This window comes from Alosa sapidissima, chromosome 15 (assembly GCF_018492685.1).
Source record: "Alosa sapidissima isolate fAloSap1 chromosome 15, fAloSap1.pri, whole genome shotgun sequence".
NCBI classification, from domain to species: Eukaryota; Metazoa; Chordata; class Actinopteri; order Clupeiformes; family Clupeidae; genus Alosa; species Alosa sapidissima.
The window spans coordinates 1,767,953-1,780,277 of record NC_055971.1 but is presented as its reverse complement, the minus strand read 5'-3'; the positions used below and the strand labels follow the sequence as shown (position 1 = coordinate 1,780,277).

Below are 12,325 nucleotides of genomic sequence, written 5' to 3'. Positions count from 1 at the left end.
AATATGCCCAATATGGGTCTGACTTCCCTGAGTTAAAGACTCATATGGGAGCTCCATGCTGCAAATAGGAGTTATCAATAGTGACAGGTGCTGAGTCAAGTAGCTTGTAGTATGTAAACAACCATATGAACATGTACCTTTGAGGAACTAAGGCGAATTTGTAGGGGTTAATGGCTAAAGTGTGTCAATAAGTCTGAGAGAGGCGGATTCTGGCAGGAATATCTTTATTTTGTAAATTATTGTATATGTCTAAAGTTATTTTGGTATGGTCAAGAAAAGAGAGTTAAGAAGAGAAGAAAATGACAGATCTTAGGGCTGTGTTGGTGGCCTCTTAGTCTTTCTTATTCTTGGGCAGACTGGCAAACAGAAGCCAGTATAGGGAGAAACAAGTGCCTGAAACAGTAGACCAGGACATTTACAATAAAATCATTAGTAATAGAAATCACTATACAAGTTACACAGTTACAAGATACACTATACGGTTGCTGATCATAGAAAATAACTGTCTAGGTGATTAAACTATATTAGATACTACTATACAACTATATACTAGATATATACTACTATACTAGAAATAGTCATATCTTATAATGGATTTCACCACTATTATTTAACATATTTACAGTTACTTATCTATTGACAAAATTTACCACTATAATGATCAAATATCACAGTGCAATGTTACAACCAGGCTTCTTTCTCTTTGTATAAAAAGTATCACTCTCAAACACACATTCACACTATTCTACAAAATAATGTAATAGATTGATTATTATGTGCTATACAATGCATTAGTCACTGAATATGCCAAAAGACAATGTCTGTTACCTGCAATAGTTAAGGTCATGGTAAGACGGTAGAGCAGGACGTCTGTAGTTCCACCCTTGATGTGAATAGGCAGACCATTGTCCTCCTGTGACACAGTAATCACATTCAAACTCTGCACTTTCAAAAATACAAAAATATTAAATATTTCCACTTATACAGGAATTGACAGAGTAGAAATACTGACAGAGTTCACAGTGACAGTTGTCTGTTGTGGATTTCCATCCATGTATATTAGGAAGATACCATTTCTGAGATTAGAGTTTATCTGAGGAGATATTGGGCCCCACACTGTAGCATGAGCTAATGAAGATGATTACACACGGTGGAAAGCGCAACGCAAGACTTATTCTTACACTGAATAAAGTGATACATTTCCTTTGTTCAAACTTTGTAACGTATGTCCTGAAAAGGACACTTGAGCAATGGATTCATGGATTCAACCTACATTACTGGCAGAGATTTTTATATCAGTCTAGGAGATCATGTATCTGAAAAACATGACTTGCCTTTTGGTGTGGCCCAGGGGAGCTGTCTTGGTCCCCTGCTATTTTCCCTATATATGCTTTCATTGGGAAACATCATAAGTCAGCATAATGTAAACTTCCACAGCTACGCAGATGATACCCAATTGTATCTTTCTGTGGAGCCAACTAACCCAGATGGCCTTTGCTCCCTCACTGCATGCCTAACCTCCATTAATCAGTGGATGAGCAAAACGTTTTTGAAACTAAATGATGACAAAACAGAGGTACTTTTGGTTGGACCAAAACTAAAGCGAGATATTGTTCTTAGTAATCTGGGGAACTTGGCACACCAGGTCAAACCAAAAGTATCAAGGCTCGGTGTCATCTTAGATGCAGAGTTAAGTTTTAAGCCCCATATCAGTAAAGTTACTCAGACAGCCTATTTCCACTTGAGAAACATTGCCAAAGTTCGGCCCTTTTTAACTCAACAAGATGCAGAAAAACTAATTCACGCCTTTATCACTAGCAGGTTAGACTACTGCAATGCACTTTTCACTGGTCTTCCCAAAAAACATCTAAAGAAATTGTCACTCATACAGAACTCTGCGGCTAGACTTTTAACTAAGACTAAGAAGAGAGTACACATCACCCCTGTGTTGGCTGAACTGCACTGGCTCCCTATTTCCTATAGAATTGATTTTAAGGTTATGTTAATTACTTACAAAGCTCTGAATGGCATAGCACCTTCATATATCTCTGAGCTTTTAATATCTTATCAACCACAAAGGAAACTTACTGTAGATCATCCAATTCTAATCTTTTAATCGTACCCAAAGTGCTCCACAAACAAAGGGGAGCTTTGCTTTTATCCAAAGTGGAGCTGCTTTTATCCATTATGCCCCCAAACTATGGAACACCCTGCCTCTGTGCATCAAGCAGGCGAGTTCAGTAAATATTTTTAAAAAAAGACCTGAAAACATACCTGTACAGGAAAGCTTTTAGTTAACTCATCTTATCCTGTAGACTACTTTTTCAGATTATTCTACATCTGCTGCTATTGGAGGGCGCAGCCAGCCAGAAGCAGATGGGCTCCCCCTATTAAGTCAGGTTCTGCTCAAGGTTTCTTCCTGGAATATGGGAGTTTTTCCTTGCCACAGTTGTCATATGGCGTGCTTGTGGGGGGTAAGAGGGTTAAGGCTGCCAGTCTTATGACATGTCATTTTCTATATTTTTGATATGTTGCTGAGTGGATCATAAACGGCCCCTAGCAATGAAGAAAAGTGATTGATAATGACTGACTGACTATTATTGTGTTACATGCTTCAAATGTAAAGCACTTTGAGCTGCATTCTGTGTATGAAAGGTGCTATACAAATAAAGCGTATTATTATTATTATTTGTAAACTTTATACTTTTTGAGATATTAACAAAAAACAAGCTTATTTTTCCCCACAGACTTTGCATTATGACATCAAGGGCCAATTACACGGATTTGCACCTGTATCAACTGCTTGCACCTGTATGCAACTAGGCCATCTCTCTTTGGGATATAAGCCACATTCCATCCAACTTTCAATCCATGTATCTTCTTCAAACCATTCACTCATACACCCATTAAACTATCAACATCCATTAAACAATCTTCCTATCAACATCCATTAAACTTTCTGTCTATCAACATCCATTACACTAGACTGTTTTAAGGGCTTTTAAATACTAAAGCATTACTACCTTTTGTTAGAAGGATTTATCCTGGTCATTGGAAGTGCCATACACACATGCGAGTCTAGGCTACCCAAATCTGCCACAATTTCATGTATTAATACTTGCATTGATTTCATTTTGATTTTTAAGTAATACAAATACAAAAAGCGTATTATATTTTGACATGTATCTAACCACTGCATGCTGGCAGCTCGACTGGCCTTACATGTGTGTGTAGAGCAGACTGTCCTGAATCTGGCAATATCATTGCCATGGTGGAGGAATTCTCTGGGGCTGAGCAATTTACAGACATATGTGGTGTGCGCCGTACAGAAATAAATGCCATTTTTTTATTTAGTGATGAAAAATGACCTTTCTGCGCTCCATATCTGTGACATGAACTGATCTGACCTAACTTGACCCGAGTTTGCGTGTTAGCCTGTGGCCTACATGTGCCTATGGTGTATGCACTCACAAATTATTCACTACAACAACTTTTTACTGCATTGCTATGAACAAAGTAGAGGGAAAAAAGGTGTTTCTTTGTTGAGCAAATTGGGATGCAATGTGAGCCTTGAATTGGATGCCATGCAGGAATTTGCTAGGATCTCAAAACCGGATTATGAACATGCTTTGCCATAGCGTTGGATTCTAAACATGCTTTGCTACAAAAACACAAAAACTTGGGGTAAGTCGAGCTATATGAAGTTATTATTTTGCTGTCACTTCGTCTGTTTTATAACCCAGAAGGATGTGCTTGGTATCAAATGATAGCTCTGTGTCTCCTCTTTCGTACGACATGAGTGGCATATCTAGCCGATCAAGGGTAATGGGTGTGCAGCATGGGTTTTTGTACATGACGTTATTATTTTGCAGTCACTTCGTCTGTTTTTATAAGCCAGAAGGATCTATATACATGGTACCAATGGATAACCTTGTGTCTCCTCTTTCATCTGATATGCTTGCCATACCTATGTGATCATGGGTGCGAGTAATTCAAATGAGAGTAATGGGTGCGCAGGTGAACGCAGAGAAGTATAGACTGTAAATATGATGCAATTGATTTCTTGATTTTTTTTATTTTCATACTTCGTACAGACAAGTGTGTAGTCTCGTTGGAAAGCCATGCAATAAAGGTTTCATCTAGCCGCGATGACACTTACATGACACCACTATGCGTTTTCAACTCAGTAATTGTGAAAAAAAAAGTATAAATCCAGTGTTTGTACAGGCAGTCACATACTTCTGTTTCCCTCGGTTGTTTTCTGTAGCCTAAAAGTCCATACCAAAATCGAACTCATGCCTTATTATTGTCTGCACTCACCTGGAAAAGCTTCTGATGCTCTGGAACTCTGTTTTTCAGCTGTTTTGTGGTTGTACTGAAAGCTCTGTGAGCCACCCGGGGAAGATTCTGGAATAAATCCACATATGAGACAGGGATGCAGGTAACATGAAAAAACTGAAACTCTAGAGCATGAATACAATACATAATATGTCACCCTTAAAGTGTAACTCTGGAGTAAAAACAACCTAGGGTGTATTTACCGTAGTTAAAAACGTCAAACTTTTGATTGAGAGCAAAGTTGCGTTCATTGGTGGCATTTTGAGCAAGATTGTTTAATTGCATTATCACTGAATGGGCTTACAGTGATGCTAACCGGGCAGCAGGGTGCCACATTGCTATTTTATACCCCTAACAATGATCAAAATATAATTACACTTCTGTGGTAGTGTGGAGAGGGTTTCTACAGACAAACCGAAGTATTCAAGATTCAAGATTGTCTTTATTACATCTCAAAATTTATTACAGCTCAAAAAAATTGTTGTTTTTTTTGCTCCTCAACAAATAAATGATAAATAAATAGTATGGTAGCAGCTGAAACAGCCCATGACTAGGATGGCTGGGGTCCATATTGATTCTATTGGGCTATCTGATACATCTCCTGTTTATTAAGTCCTGGATGGAGGGCAGATCACATCCACAGATGCCTTGTGCTGTACACACAACTCAAATCTTGTCAAAGTTGTTTGGTGTAAGGTGGCCATTAGTCGTCTGAGGTTGAAGAGACGCCGTTGGGCTTTTTTTTACAATCTGATCAGTGTGACCATCCCAGGTAAAGTCTTCTGTGATATTAACACCAAGGAACAGCATCGCCGTTGATGGTAATGGCGTCAAACTGATCTTTTTTCCTCCTGAAGTTTACAATTAGCTCTATGGTCTTTGGTTGAATATGTCTGTAAACCAAAGTCCTTTTAGGCAAGTCCCTCCACTCGGCGGCCATATTGCAACGCTTTTTGGGCACTCATAGGGCATCCTTTTCAGCAGAAATGCGCGTGCGCAAGGCTTCACGACACCAACCTTGCTCCAGCGGCGAGTTCACAACACATGAATGGCACGATGTCTTCACAACACACCACATGATTGGCTTAATGTATTCACATCACACCACATGATTGGCTCAATGTATTCACATGTCGACGTTTTGCCTAGGAAGGGGTGGGATATGTGTAGACAACGGCCGTATTGGCGTTACAAACTAATCCCATGCATTTCTATGGAGGGTTTTTTGAGTGCTGTGTCTCCTCATTAGAAAGTCTCTGCGTAAACACACCAGCCAACAGCTCTGAACATACTCTTACACGACCTGGTATCCCGTCAGACCCTGCTTTACACAACCTGGTATCCCATCAGACCCTGCTGCTTTGTGGATGTTGACTTGCCTGAAGGATTTCCGCACATCAGCCTCTGTGACCATTAGGCCTGGATCAACAAAGAGATCAGTGATGGAGGGGGTTCATCTGGAGGGTCAGTGGTAACCTCAAAGCGGAAATAGAAGTGATTTAGCTCATCTGGGAGTGAAGGATAAGAAACTTGGATCTTGCATTTCTGTTCTTTAAGATCTGAGATCATGTGTAGCCCCTGCCAAATGCTTCTTGAATCTTTACCTTCCAGTTGTTCTTCAATGTTATGCTTATAGCCCCAATTTGCTGCTTTGTTTGTTTTTCGCAGGTCATATCTGGCTTTTTTTCTCCAGCTCCTTGTTTCCTTTTTTCTCCAGCTCCTTTGTTCTTGTTTGTAAATTTTGAACATGTGAGAGGTTATAACAAGACCTGTATCTGTAGGAAGAAAATTCAATGGCTTCCTGGTCTAGTATCGTCAAATCAACAGGCACGTTTCATCGAACGTGTGCATGCCAGGGAAAAACCCTGTAAAACTTTCCTCTGCTTCAGGTTTGGTGAAAGGTAGCCAAATGTACTGTGGGCCTGACAGCTATGGCCTTACAAACCTGACTAACAATCTTTGACACACCCTGTTGAGACCCTGTCTTTGCAGTCCCCTAATCACTTAGGTAGTACAGTGTACAGGCTACCTTTTTCAAAACACGTACTGGAGATTTCATCACCATCAATTTCCCTTCGATGTAAGGACATAGCTCAACAAATGACATGAGTGATGAGCTCTGGACATCATGAAAGTTTATTTCCATTCATCATTGATAATCCCTGTCTTAAAATTGTCCTGTCATGACAATGTCCTATCCTTCTTGTGTGTGGAGCGCTTTGGGTTACTTACTTACAGTAGTATCATCTGCTGGTTTGACCAGATATGATTCAAATGTGTCATCTCTGACTAACTTTAAACAGCAGCAGAGGTGGAGGCGAACTAAGCAACATTGAACGCAGAGGCATGTTGCCGGTGACATGGTACAGCAATACCAAATTAAAGCAACACCAAAGAACTTTCCCTCTGTCGCACGCACGCTATTTGTTTATCCAGCACCGGCTTTGCAAATAACGATGTCCACAGACAAGGTAGAATATTTTGCATGACTTATAAAAGTACGATGTATTGCGACATCAGATGCAAGTCAAATTTGTAATTTCTTGTCTCATTCCATCGAACTACAGATCCGCTACCCGATCTGGCAAACTTACATAGTGCGGTTATAGCCGATAGAGGGCCGCGAAGCGAATGCAGAATTGCCGTTCACCCTGTTATGAGTTGATGAACCACTGAAACAATTTTGGAAACATTATTGTAAGGTATGAAAAACTCTTTGGTGTTGCTTTAAGTAAACCGTACATGCTAATGCAAGCCAAACATACAGAAACGGGCATAGGCCTACACCCGCCATTGTGCTGTATCTGTGAAATATGCCTTTCTATTGCATCACATGTCTCATTATAGCAGAGCAACGTGGGCGACAGAAAGGAAATAGAGACAGGGCGTCCAAGTTCTGCTCAGAACGTTGTGTCGCGTCGCGTACAGGACATTCCAATTGAAAACAAGCACATGCTCAATACACAAAGTATCAATCACGTCATTGTTTATAAAAATCTCCTTTGGGTGTCTACATGAACCCAAGGAAACAGGCATTTAAAAAAATCTTCACTAGAAGGCATTTATACAAATATCTGTTTGAGTGAGCTAAAACGCTATATGCTAAAGGCCAATCTATAACAAAGATTCACAACAAGATGAGCTGCAACATTCTAAACCAACAACTTGCTGAAACACATGCTGTAAAAAACTGGGGATTCACAACTCGCAACAGCACCAACATTTCCATAACAACGCCTTTGTTACACCACTTGTTGTAGCCAGATATGAACTAGCTAGCTGGCTAGTTAGCCAGCAAAGGTACCCAACTAACTGATAAGCCCAAAGTCTGTAAATTGAGAGGCAGTTAGAACATAAACTGTACTGTATAGACCTCAACAGTCCCGCCCCTCCACTGAGAGAGCTTAGTTTCCGGAAGTAAGTTTCCCATTCATTTCTCCAATTGACGTCTGGAAAAATCTGTATATAAAGAGTTTTAGACAATGCCTTAGGCTAACCAGCTACAAAGTGACTCATAATCAAGGCTTTGAAGTGGTTCATGGAACGAAAACCAGAAACCTTTGATGTTTTGCTAGGAACAGAAACGAAACCAGAAACTTTACATTTTTTTATGTTCCGGAACAGAAACGTTTATCTAATATAATGGTAACCGGTTAATACCATTATCTTTTTCATTCTTTGACAAGATTTCTGTGCAATATGAGTTGGTGAGGTTCACTTCCGGTCGTTCACTCATCGGGAGAAATGTAATAGAGAAGCTTGCTGCCAGCTGTACAGGCAGATTTTATTTTCATTTCCCTCTGGGCCCTGACAAGGTTTTAGGCATTTGTTTATAAGTCTAATATTTCCAATAGCAGCTATATACACGCCAGTTGTGGTTTTGTATTGTCTGATGACATAAAGAGACAAAAATGCACTGATTGAGCCCTGACCAAGTTTGGCCAATTGATGTTCACAATGGCAGCTATTTAGCCTACCATATTTCAGTTATTTGCACAGATTTAGCTATGTGAGTTGCACAGAATTCTGGATGGATGTAAGAACTACAGTGATGCTTCTGTAATGCTTGGTGGTTTTGTATTGTTTGTTGACATAAGAGAAACAAATGCACTGATTGGGCCCTGGCCAGGTTTGGTCAAGTTCTCAATGACAGCGATGTAGCCTGCCCTATTTGTCATTTGCACCAATTGAGCTATGTAAAAAGTATAATGGGTAGGTGTTCAGTTGTTTGCCAATAAACGACATGGCAGAAATTGTCCTTGTCTTAATTCATGTACTGTATAATACAAAAAAAAAATGAAGGCATGTCAGAATTACAGTTATGCCGCTTGCATACAGTAATGTAGCCTATAGTGCTTTTTTAATGTTTGATGACAGGACAAAGACTTATGGAAAATTATGTAGACTAACAATATCATTTTAAAGTCCTAATGATCAGCCTACTTATTTGTATGTCCCGCAGCTGACATGGAACGTTATTAACCGGTTCGGGAACTTTATTTTTTTTGTTCTAACCGGTTCAGGAACGTCAATTTTAGGGTTGAACCGAAAACCGGAAACGTTAAAATACTGTTTCTGTTCAGAACGAACCAACTGGGAAATAATTCTGGTTCAAAGCCCTGACTATTATATTTATCAACCATCTGTTTGCACTTACTATTCAATACTTATTATTTTATTACCAACTATTTACCGTGCAAATACTGTCTCAACAGCACTTTATCACCTATTTGCACTTAGTGATGTAAAACTGCATTTTGTAAATCTAAGCATGTTTGCCATAGACCTGGCCAGGACTACCGTGAATGTAGTCCCAATAGAGAAACAGGTGGGAGTGAGATCATATGGGGATGTGAGGAGTGCAAAATGTGTTGGGGAGAGTTATAGATGACACAATGCCTGTGGATATAGTGGCTGACAAGATGGCTCAGTCTACAGAAGCTTGGCAGATGAATATTCCAGCATTATAACAATTCAAAGCACACTGCCAAAATCACAGAAGAGTTTCAAAGGCAAAGGTTAAGACTATGACCTCGCCAATAGTAGGTCTACTTGAACCCAATTTTGAAAGGGAACTTTAAGTAACACAATCCCTCCTGGAAAAAGCATGTGGAAAAAGCAGGCAAAAAATTGGCATCTCTCCAGAAATCCACATTGTACACTAAAACTATTACACAACATAATTATTTCCCCATTCCACCACCATCATAAACAGCTGACCTAAATAATCTGTCATAACTGCACTTTTTATTCAGTGTTTGTCATTATGTGATTATTTCTTATATTGTAGTGTCCTGTCTGTAAATAATATGTTCATTGTCTGTTGATTAAGCACTTTCTGTATTGTCCATGCTGTAATGTATATTGCATATATTTTATCATTGCCTATATTGTGTGCTGTTTTTGTATTGTGTACTTTATTTCTTGTTAACATGATTTTTCTCAGACTTTGGGACCAAGGCTACAAGAAAATATCATTAAGTTCAGTAGTGAGGTGGTACAGGTTGACCCTTACTAGCCCATCGACTATACCCATCGACTACATATGACTAGTTCAGGCCTAATACGATATACAAAATAAGGCTTAACACATAATTGGACTTTAGATTATGATATAACATGTCAAATACTGTGTCGATACCCAACTTGCTCAATATTCATCTCTCATATGTCTTAAAATTGGTATTTTTCCACCACTGGGTACCGGTCAGAAAGTGGTCTACCAGATACAGTGGGAATGAGTTAATTTCTTGTTGATGACATGATTTTCCTTAAACTTTGGGACCAGGGCTATATATAGTATGAATCCTGTCGTTTAACCTACATTTTACATTTATTAATTTATCATACAGTATTATCCTAAGTGACTTACATATGCCAGTTATATTACAAAGTCCATTGTCCCTGGAGCAATTTGGGGTTAAGTACCTTGCTCAAATGCACAATGGTGGAAGCCAAGAATTGAACCCAAAACTTTTCTGGCTACTACATGCTAGCCTACAGTAGCTCCTTAGGTCAGACCACCCCTGAGAATGTCAGAACAGCTTTTATAGCAAAACATTGCCAGTTAAAATGCTACATAGCTACATAGTACGTACTGCTGCTTTAAATGTGTCTGGGTAGGCGGCATACATATACATACATTCACATAAGCCACCAACACCATCACAACCTCACATTTGCTACCAACACCAACATCAAGCGCAACTTCCTTCCTCCGTTATTTTTATAACCACCAGCTGCCACTGATACGTGTACACACACACACACATATCATCCATAACATTATGACCTCTGACAGGTGAAGTGAATAACACTGATTATCTCGATATCATGGCACCTGTCAGTGGGTGTGATATATTAGGCAGCAAGTGTTACTGTGAGGTCTGTGATTTAAATAAGATGATTCTAAATAAAATGTTTACTAAAGGTTTTAACAAAGCATTGTAGCATATTTGCAGTATTTAACGTATCACTCCTTTTCGAGAAGGGTCAAAGCAGATCATTTCTATACCACCACCACACTCTGTTTCTACATGCTGGGACTCATGTCATGAGTTTGGCTACCCATGCCCCTTTGGCTTAACGCATGCGTGTGTGAGCTAAATTTGGAACAGACCCGTGTGATGGGGATAGAGAGATGACCTGGTTTGACTCTTCTGGAGGAAGACTAGTAACTATGGTTAAATACTACAAAGTGTGCCATTGGTTTACAAATACAGTACCACAAAAATATTTTTAAACAAAATATATAAATATATAAAAACAAGGAAATGACGGGTAAAGAAACAATGACCTTAAGGACATTGACCCATTCTAATATAAATAAATAAACAAATAAATATTACAGATTAATTTACCCACATATTTCAAAATGTCCTGAAAATGGTTACTGAAGGCACAACGACATTGGTGTATTACTCCCAGGCACAAGTAAAAAGAAGTATTCACCATAAGGATCCTCATGTTCACCACTTGTCTGAGATAGCTCCTGCCGCTCGTCTGGCCTTAGCTTTCAGAAGGGCACACAAACATATCTCTGTGACTCTGAACCTCAGCCAAGTATGGTCAGCAGCAGAGACCAAACTTTCTAATGGCACAGGCATTACTTGGAGTTGAGCCCTACTCCAGAGTCTTCCCAGTTTCAACTGTTCTATCAGTGATCATTACTACTACGTGTCTAATTGTTGAATGTAGGCTACAGAGAGTTTAACACCTACTGTACCGAAGTCAAATTCCTTGTATATGTAAGAATACTTGGCCAATAAAAACTAATTCTGATTCTGATTCTGATTACCACGAGTTACAACAGAAAATCAATCATTAAACTAGAAAAGCATTTCCTGAAGGAAATACGGTGCATGAAAATGCAAAACATGATGTAAAATATCATACAGAGTAAAAACAAATAATGCAGATATAGTTGCAATAGTGTTGCTATGGTACATATGTTGGTTGTTATGCCAAATTAAATGGTTGCTATGCTGGTTGTTTAGGTAATCCTGTTGGTTGCTGTGGTGGTTGCTAGGTTGAAGTTGTGATGGTTGCTAGGCTGTTGCTAGGGTATTTGACATGGTTGCTAGGCTGTTGCTATGGTAATTGAGGTGGTTGCTAGGCTGTTGCTAGGTTAGTTGTGGTGGTTGCTATGCTGGTTGCTAGGTTAAACCCATTGGTTGTTATATTGGTTGCTAGGTTGTAACTGTAGAAGTGGTTGCTAAGCTGTTGCTAGGGTATTTGACATGGTTGCTATGTTGTTGCTAGGGTACATGAGGTGGTTGCTAGGCTGTTGCTAGGTTAGTTGTGGTGGTTGCTATGCTGGTTGCTAGGTTAAACTCATTCGTTGCTATGTTGGTTGCTAGGTTGTAACTGTGGAAGTGGTTGCTAGGGTATTTGACATGGTTGCTAGGCTGTTGCTAGGGTACATGAGGTGGTTGCTAGGCTAGTTGTGGTGGTTGCTATGCTGGTTGCTAGGTTAAACTCATTCGTT

The 12,325-nt window shown here is 39.4% G+C and overlaps 1 protein-coding gene across 1 annotated transcript; it reads right to left on the bottom strand.

Moving 5' to 3' along the window:
* Positions 1 to 207: 207 nt before the first annotated feature.
* On the bottom strand, positions 208 to 11,409 carry LOC121683380 (cytochrome c oxidase subunit 7A2, mitochondrial). Its single transcript, XM_042063003.1, has 4 exons — positions 11,290 to 11,409; positions 4,321 to 4,407; positions 829 to 913; positions 208 to 393 (listed from the first exon to the last, which is right to left on the bottom strand). The coding sequence occupies exons 1-4, from the start codon at positions 11,302 to 11,304 to the stop codon at positions 332 to 334; spliced, it is 249 nt and encodes an 82-aa protein (XP_041918937.1). The 5' UTR covers positions 11,305 to 11,409; the 3' UTR covers positions 208 to 331.
* Positions 11,410 to 12,325: the final 916 nt, after the last annotated feature.